The sequence below is a fragment of the Bos indicus x Bos taurus genome, chromosome 15, assembly GCF_003369695.1.
Source record: "Bos indicus x Bos taurus breed Angus x Brahman F1 hybrid chromosome 15, Bos_hybrid_MaternalHap_v2.0, whole genome shotgun sequence".
Lineage (NCBI taxonomy): Eukaryota > Metazoa > Chordata > Mammalia > Artiodactyla > Bovidae > Bos > Bos indicus x Bos taurus.
The window spans coordinates 33586797-33596283 of record NC_040090.1 but is presented as its reverse complement, the minus strand read 5'-3'; the positions used below and the strand labels follow the sequence as shown (position 1 = coordinate 33596283).

General features: G+C 41.6%; 2 protein-coding genes across 2 annotated transcripts; both read right to left on the bottom strand.

The window, feature by feature from the left end:
- Positions 1–2498: 2498 nt before the first annotated feature.
- Positions 2499–3488, bottom strand: LOC113904741 (olfactory receptor 52I2-like). The gene has a single exon (XM_027561833.1). The coding sequence runs from the start codon at positions 3471–3473 to the stop codon at positions 2499–2501; it is 975 nt and encodes a 324-aa protein (XP_027417634.1). The 5' UTR covers positions 3474–3488.
- A 4508-nt stretch (positions 3489–7996) lies between these two features.
- LOC113904907 (olfactory receptor 52I1-like) lies at positions 7997–9034 on the bottom strand. Its single transcript, XM_027561975.1, has one exon. It carries the CDS (start codon positions 9017–9019, stop codon positions 7997–7999), a length of 1023 nt encoding a protein of 340 aa, XP_027417776.1. The 5' UTR covers positions 9020–9034.
- Between the last annotated feature and the right edge of the window lie 453 nt (positions 9035–9487).

Below are 9487 nucleotides of genomic sequence, written 5' to 3'. Positions count from 1 at the left end.
TGGAGTACAGAATGAAGCGGGGCAAAGGCTAATAGAGTTTTGCCAAGAGAACACACTGGTCAAAGCAAACGCCCTCTTCCAACAACACAAGAGAAGACTCAACACATGGACATCACCAGATGGTCAATACCAAAATGAAATTTATTATATTCTTTGCAGCCAAAGATGGAGAACCTCTATACAGTCAGCAAAAACAACACTGGGAGCTGACTGTGGCTCAGATCATGAACTCCTTCTTGCCAAATTCAGACTTAAATTGAAGAAAGTAGGGAAAACCACTAGACCATTCAGGTATGACCTAAATCAAATCCCTTACGATTACACAGTAGAAGTGAGAAATAGATTTAAGGGACTAGATCTGATAGACAGAGTACCTAAAGAACTATGATTGGAGGTCCCTGACATTGTAGAGAAGACAGGAATCAAGACCATCTCCAAGAAAAAGATGTGCAAAGAAGCAAAATGGCTATCTGAGGACATCTTACAAATAGCTCAGAAAAGAAGCAAAAAGCAAAGGAGAAAAGGAAAGATATACCTATTTGAATGAAGAGTTCTAAAGAATAGCAAGGAGAGATAAGAAAGCCTTCCTTAGTGATCAGTGCAAAGAAATAGAGGAAAGCAATAGAATGGGAAAGACTAGAGATCTCGTCAAGAAAATCAGAGATACCAAGGGACCATTTCATGCAAAGATGGGCTCTATAAAGGACAGAAATGGTATGGACCTAACAGAAGCAGAAGATATTAAGAAGAGGTGGCAGGAATACACAAAAGAACTATACAAAAAAAAAAAAAAAAAAATCTTCATGACCCAGATAATAAAGACTATATGATCACTCACCTAGAGCCAGACATCCTGGAATGTGAAGTCAAGTGGACCTTAGGAAGCATCACTACGAACAAAGCTAGTGAAGGTGATGGAATTCCAGTTGAGTTATTTCAAATCCTGAAAGATGATGCTGTGAATGTGCTGCACTCAATATGCCAGCAAATTTGGAAAACTCAGCAGTGGCCACAGGACTGGAAATGATAAGTTTTCATTCCAATCCCAAAGAAAGGCAATGCCAAAGAAAGCTCAAACTACTACACAATTGTACTCATCTCACACACTAGTAAAGTAATGCTTAAAATTCTTCAAGCCAGGCTTCAGCAGACATAAGCCATGAACTTCCAGATGTTCAAGCTGGATTTAGAAAAGGCAGAGGAACTAGAGATCAAATTGCCAACATCCATTAGATCATCAAAAAAGCAAGAGAAAAACATAGATCTCTGCTTTATTGACTATGTCAAAGCCTTTGACTGTGTGGATCACAACAAACTGTGGAAAATTCTTAAAGAGATGGGAATATCAGACCACCTTGCATGCCTCTTAAGATATCTGTATGCAGGTCAGGAAGCAACAGTTAGAACTGGACATGAAACAGCAGACTGGTTCCAAATCGGGAAAGAAGTATGTCAAGGCTGTATATTGTCACCTTGCTTTTTTAACTTATATGCAGAGTACATCATGAGAAACACTAGGCCAGATGAAGCACAAGCTGGAATCAAGATTGCTGGGAGAAATATCCATAACCTCAGATATGCAGATGATATCACCTTTACGGCAGAAAGCGACAAAGAACTAAAGAACCTCTTGATGAAAGTGAAAGAGGAGAGTGAAAAAGTGGCTTAAAGCTGAACATTCAGAAAACTAAGATTATGGTATCTGGTCACATCACTTCATGGCAAATAGATGGGGAAACAGTGGAAACAGTGACTGACTTTTTTGGTGGGGTGGGGGGGCCTCCAAAATCACTGCAAATGGTCACTGCAGCCATGAAATAAAAAGACGCTTACTCGTTGGAAGAAACGTTATGGCCAACCTATACAGCATATTAAAAAGCAGAAACATTACTTTGCCAACAAAGGTCCATCTAGTCAAAGCTATGGTTTTTCCAGTAGTCATGTACGGATGTGAGAGTTGGACTGTAAAGAAAGCTGAGCGCAGAAGAATTGATGCTTTTGAACTGTGAAGTTGGAGAAGACTCTTGACAGTTCCTTGGACTGTAAGGAGATCCAACCAGTCCACCCTAAAGGAAATTAGTTGAATATTTATTGGAAGGACTGAAGTTGAAGCTGAAATTCCAATACTTTGACCACCTAATGTGAAGAACTGACTCATTTGAAAAGACCCTAATGCTGGGAAGGACTGAGGGCAGAAAAAGAAGGGGACGACAGAGAATGAGATGGTTGGATGGCATCACCATCCAACCAAACTAGATAGACATGAGTTTGAGCAGGCTCCAGGAGCTGGGGATGGACAGAGAGGCCTGGCATGCTACAGTCCATGGGGTTGCAAAGAGCTGGACAGGACTGAGCAACTGTACTGAACTGAACTGAGGCAAAGATATCCTTATAGCTTTCTCTTAGAACTTATATAGTGCCAGGTGAACTAGACCATCCAGGTGAACTAAAGCATCTTTGGATTGGCTAAAATGCTCAAAGTCTGAAGAGACTTCTATTCATGAACCCAAGTTGGAGTGTTTAAAGAGGCAGTGCATCAGCAAGCTCCATGTTCGATTTCGTATTTGCTTTATCCTCAGGCCATAGATGATGGGGTTTAAGGTAGGTGGGATGATCAGATACAAGTCAGCTAACAGCACTTGGATGTGCACAGGCATTATGTCTTTCCCTAGCCAAGGCACATAGATGGATGCCATCCCAGGTAGGTAGTACAGAGCCATAACCCCCACATGGGAGCCACACGTACTTAATGCTTTTAACTGAGCATTCTTTGAGGAGAGACTGAATACTGCCTGGAGAATCAGGATATAGGAGGCAGCAATAAAGGCCACATCAGAACCCACAATAATGGAGGTACCAATCAGACTGTAGAGACTACTGGGCCTGGGGTCGGCACAAGCCAACTTGGCCACAGCTATGTGCTCACAGTAGGAATGGAGAACCATGTTGGAGCCACAGAAGGGCAGATGACTCACCATCCAGCTCAGGGGAGTCATGAATACAGTCGCTCTGATGGTGATAGTCACATTTATTCCCAGCATCACTCGAGGTGTGAGAATTCTTTTATAGTGTAGGGGCTTACAGATGGCCACATAGCGGTCAAAAGCCATGGCCAGCAGTAGCCCTGTCTCCACAGCTGTGGCTGCATGGACAAAATACATCTGAGTGAAACAAGCATTAAAGCTGATGGAGTTGTCTCCTGAGGAGAAGATGCTCACCATCTTGGGCACCACTACAGAGGCCATAACCATGTCCATGGCAGCCAGAACACACAGGAAGTAGTACATGGGCTCCTGTAGAGTGGAATCCATCCAGATGATAGTCACTATGAGGGTGTTTGCTGACAGGGCTGTGGTATACATGATGCTCAGTGAAACAGCCAGCCAAAGATGTGAAGACTGCAAACCTGGGATACCCACCAGGATGAAGGTGGCAGGGGCTTCCGTTGTATGGTTGTAGGGTAACCCCAGCATCACAGATGAGACTGCTTTCCTGTTAATGTATAAAATTAGGTAAGAAAAGGATACAATCCTGTAAGATGTGTTCCCAGCTCTGGTGTTAAAAGGGCCTGATGTTATTCTCAACTCAGTGGGCCGCAGGTTTAAGGAACTGACATGTGACAAAGTTTTCCTGCTCCACCTTCCATCATTCTCAGTATTCTTTGCCTTACGAATTTCTATCACTATTCAAAGATCTTGAGTTACATCCCTTGGGAAGTCTTCTCTACTTTGTGCCCCATCTCATGACAAAACTAAGTTAGGTAGCTTCAGAGCTTTTATGGGCTCTCATCTGTGCTTACCTCTGAGGGACCTAAACTGATCATTCCAGTATCATACATGTGACTATTGTATTCAATCATGTGTATCTTGTTCATGGCCTTATAAATTATACCAAGTGTGTGACCCAGATGTGTTGTGCACAAGTCCATTAAGAGAGAATACGTGTGCTCATTATAGCAAAAAGTTGAATGAATGAAAAATCAGAGGAAAGAATGTTTCTTTTATTTCTGTATGCTCCGTTCCTAATATATAATCATTGTTGAATGAATCAATGAACTTCCTAGATTTAACATGTAATGTTTTTCATCTTCTCCTTCCTGAAACTCTCACTACCCTAATACTACATCTCTCAGAGCCTCAGGCTAGTGGGTCACGACACTGATTGTGTGACTATTGGACTTTACAGTACTCACATAAAGCCAAAAACTCTTTCCCAGGTGTCCGGGCAACCTTAAATAAAGAGTGTGTATTTGTCAAGCCTCCAGACTAGCCAGTGGTTAGTTATCACCTCCTGTCCCTCACTTCAGTCAGGGGCTAAAGGCTAAGAACTTTCCAGATCCTTGGACATTGTCTTCACTTGATCATTCTTGGATTTCTCATCACTTCTGGCTCCTCCCTAAAAAAGTTGAATAGGTAAGATTGATGGAGAACTGACTTCAGAATCCCATCAATGGCAGTAGCCAAGCACTAGACCAACACTTACCTGGTTCTCAGTGCTAATCAGGCAACACACATTTGTCCCTTCCAGTTACCCCCTGGAGAGCCTACCACTAATTGACTCCACACCCAGGTACCAACAGAAACCTTGATGAGAGTCCTCAGAAGTTTTCTAAAAAGCCAAACTTATGGGATATAATTGAAAACCATGGTCTTTATTGAAACAAACAAACAAAAAAAACCCCTAAACATAAGAAATGCCTTATAATGGAATAGACTAAATAAAGTAATGAGCTCTGTTTTATAGTCAGAGAACCTAACTGCATATAACCACTGGGTGAGACATCTTCAATGATAGAGCATGAGAAGATAAAGGAAAGCTTTTTAAAGTAGAACAATAATGTAGAGTGAAAAGAAAATTATTCAGGGTACTCTTAAGACTGCTATGTGTGGCCTGGATGCCATAAAGCCAAGATTGAGCATCTTTCCTTAAAGAGTTGAAGAGGATCTGAGGAATCAGAATGGCTCTTCCTGCTGTTTACCTCTGATCCAGGATCTTCCTCTCTGGATCCCCCTGTATAAATCTACCTTTCTTCTGAGAGAAGTCTCATCTAGTGCCTGCCCATCCCTCCTCTCTAGCCTTGGCAAGTTGTCACAGGTCATACCTTTCATTTCTGTGAGGTTTTAGTTCCCTCATTCCTTTTTCTTCTTGCTTAGTAGTGCTAGAGATTTACATGTCTTAATAGTCTGGTCCATTGGCAGAACATTTGATTTGGTGGGTCTGTTTATAAGTATTACTATCTTACTCTTCAGTCTGCTGCTACTGAAAAAAAATTTGCTAAGACCAACAATTAGCTCCATCAGTGACATGTTGCCAGTCCAGTGTTTTCAGTCTTTATTTTACTTGACCTATCCAGAACATTTAACACTGTTGCTTGCTTCTTTATTTTTTGGCTAACTTTTGATTGAAATATAGCATCCATATGGTAAAATGGACAGTCTAAGTTTTATTTGTGAGAACATGAACACACCCTCATGGCCACTACCAAGATCAAGAAATACAATTGCTTCCTGGTTCTTGAGGTGCATTCTTCTTGAGAAAGCTCTAGCCAAGCTCTCCTAAAACATTTCCAGACCACAATCTGCCTCTGCCTTCAACCCTGCAGAGACATTCACTTGAAGAGCTGGAAAGCCAATACTAAAGAAATGTAAAGTAATTAACCTCCAATTAAAATAAATAAATTTATACTAAAAAATTTTAAGAATAAAAGGAAGAAAGTTTAGGAAAAAAAAGAAAAGCTTAGACAAGACACTTAATAAGACAATCATAGGATATGTCAGGATATTTTATTTCTATTAAAGGATGGGAAATACTCAATTCAAATGAAAATTGTCTTAAAGATAAAAGTAGTAATCTGTAATTCAGTCAAATGGAGCCTTTGTGTTCATGATAAATCAGTGTCTCCCCTCTATGACCAAAAGCACATGCTCCCAATCAGTCCTACTGCTCAGTTTCTATTCTCTCAACTCCCCCTAGTCCCTGAAAACCCTCTCTCCTTCATTCCAAGGTTAGACTTACTCCTTCTTCTCTCAGCTTTGAACCAAAATAATCATATATATCCTATTCCTTTTATCTCCCTAGTTGTCCCATGATTTCCAGAATGTGATCTTGGTATCAGCAGTACCCATGGGACCTGGCCAGCCCTTTGTAGTGGAGTTGCTTATATCCTCCTTTCTAGGGTGACGCTGGCTTTGAGACTTCATCAAGCCCAACACCCAGTCCCCAGGTTAGTTACTCACATCCCTGGAGTTGTCTCTATTCGACTTCCTCTGGCAGGCTGCATTTCTTTCACCCAAAAGAAGGGGATTTATACAGGAGGAGCAACACACAATCAAATATGAACAACATGGAGGCACAATGAGGAGTGTTGTCACTTTCAGAGCCCTCCCATTGGGAGCCCTCTTTCCCTTCAGATTCTCTATCTCCCTGCTTTTCCCCTGGACACCCCAGCTTCCCTTGACCTCTGCCCAGCAGACAAACACTATAACTCCTCCAGAGACTGATTTTTCCCTGTTCTCTGCCCCAAGGGAGCTTTCCAGATTGTAGGGAGAGACAGGTGCTTAGTGGAAGAGACTTTGTTTCATGTCCTCAGAGGATAACTAATAAGGAATATAACACATATTCTGAAAAGAAAACAAGGCCCCAAATAAGTTTATCTGATTTTTAGAGATTGATTCCTACTTGTTTCATTTTCAGAAATAGAATATATTCTAAGCAAGTAAATAATAGCAATATTAGGGAAATCTGTGGCTGCTAGGTGGTTGAGCATCAGATCTCTTTGGAACAATTACTTTGTACATGCTTATCTACACAGGAATATATAATATCAACAGTACCTATGACTACCCCTTAAAATTATGAAATTAGAAATTATTGGGTATATTTTAAAGTATGCACAGTATGTATGTAAGGTATTGTTTTATGTGCTCATTTTGAAATTTAATCTTCCATGCACTTTATAATTAGCATTGTTTCCCCATCAGTACAAAGGAAATATTAAGATACAGTAACTTGCTACCAACACTTATTTGAAAACTATAGTTTATTAAGATTTTCAAATACACCAGAGTCAAATATATGTATTGTATCTCCTACATATGAAATCCCTTTCTCTTTAAGATGTACTGACTATGCTATACTAAGTCACTTCAGTCATGTCCAACTCTGTGCGACCCCATAGATGGCAGCCCACCAGGCTCTCCCGTCCCTGGGATTCTCCAGGCAGGAACACTGGAGTGGGTTGCCATTTCCTTCTCCAATGCACTAACTATAGGAATTAAGACTTTCTGAAAGGATAAACTAAAAGCAAACTCACATTGCCTTAGCTTCCATTGCTTACAAACAAAAAGTTGGTGATTAGTACACCATTCCAACTTCCTGAACAATACTAGGTACATAGGAAACAGAGGTACACCTTATAGTACTGAATAGCAGGGATGTACTTGTGTGTTTGAAATGAATTGGAACCAAAGAACCAATTTTTGAACAGATTTCACTTTCCAAGTACATGTGTTAGAAAATGGCCATCATCAGTGATTCCAAGTTTACATCTCCTCAGAAGCTGGAATCCATTTTGACTGGAGACAGACTCTGTTCCTGATATGAGCACAGGATCCAAGTTGAGTGGATTTATCAGTGACCCAGAGGTCAGTGTATTATATATTAACAGTTGCTTCCATATAATCTTATAAGGAAAACAGTTGTGAGAAAATCAGTCAGACATTGCAGACCCAACAGTTGGTTTCTTCTGCAGAGGGTCTGGTAGGATATTAAATTGGAAATGTAGGTCAAAATCTAAGGAAAGAAAAATCACAAATCTACATTGCCTGCCCAGACTTATCTCTGATTCAAATACTAGTTTATTCAAACCATTATATTCATCAGAAAATAAATCATTTCATTGACATCTTTGCTAGAGATTGAATAGTTAGGTAAAGTTAAACTTTACAGCTTCTTTATTTAGACTTTGTATGGCATCAGGTGAACCAAACTGTCCAGGTTAGCTAGGGCGTCTTTGAAGTTGTCTGGTTTGCTCAAGGGCCTGAATTCCTGAGCCCAAGTTGGAGTGGTTAAAGAGGTAGTGAATCAGCAGGCCCCATGTTCGATTTCGTATTTGCTTCGTCCTTAGGCCATAGATGATGGGGTTCAAAGATGGCGGGATGATCAGATATAAGTCAGCTAACAGCACTTGGGTGCACAAAGGCGCTACGTCCTCCCCCAGCCAGGCCACATAGATGGACGCCATCCCAGGCAGGTAGTACAGAGCCATAACCCCCACATGGGAGCCACATGTGCTTAATGCTTTTAACTGAGCATTCTTTGAGGAGAGACTGAATACTGCCTGGAGAATCAGGATATAGGAGGCAGCAATAAAGGCCACATCAGAACCCACAATAATGGAGGAAACAATCAGGCTATAAAGACTACTGGGCCTGGGGTCGGCACAAGCCAACTTGGCCACAGCTATGTGCTCACAGTAGGAATGGAGAACCACGTTGGAGCCACAGAAGGGCAGATGACTCACCATCCAGCTCAGGGGAGTCATGAATACAGTCGCTCTGATGGTGATGATCACAGTCATTTCCAGCATCACTCGATGTGTGAGAATTCTCTTATAGTGTAGGGGCTTACAGATGGCCACATAGCGGTCAAAAGCCATGGCCAGCAGCAGCCCCGACTCCACAGCTGTGGCTGCATGGACAAGATACATCTGAGTGAAACAAGCATTAAAGCTGATGGTGTTGTCTCCTGAGGAGAAGATGCTCACCATATTGGGCACCACCGAGGAGGCCATCACCATGTCCACGGCAGCCAGAACACACAGGAAGCAGTACATGGGCTCCTGTAGAGTGGAATCCATCCAGATGATAGTCACTATGAGGGTGTTTGCTAACAGGGCTGTGGTATACATGATGCTCAGTGAGACAGCCAGCCAAAGATGTGAAGACTGCAAACCTGGGATACCCACCAGGATGAAGGTGGCAGGGGCTTCCGTTGTATGGTTGTAGGGTAACCCCAGCATCACAGATGAGACTGCTTTCCTGTTAATGTATAAAATTAGGTAAGAAAAGGATACAATCCTGTAAGATGTGTTCCCAGCTCTGGTGTTAAAAGGGCCTGATGTTATTCTCAACTCAGTGGGCCGCAGGTTTAAGGAACTGACATGTGACAAAGTTTTCCTGCTCTACCTTCCATAATTCTCAGTATTCTTTGCCTTACTAATTTCTATCAGTGTTCAAAGATCTTAAGTTACATCCTTTGGGAAATCTTCTCTACTTCCTGACCCATCCCATGCTAAACCTAAGTTACATAGAGGGACTTATCCATGCTGACCTCAGAGGGACCCAAATTGACCTTTTAAGTACTCTACCTGTGATTTTCTTATATTCAGTCATGTATGTCTTGTTCATGGCCTTATCCCTTATGCCAAGAGTGTGACCCACAGCTGTTGTGTACAGGTCCATTAAAAGAAGATATATGTACTCATTAT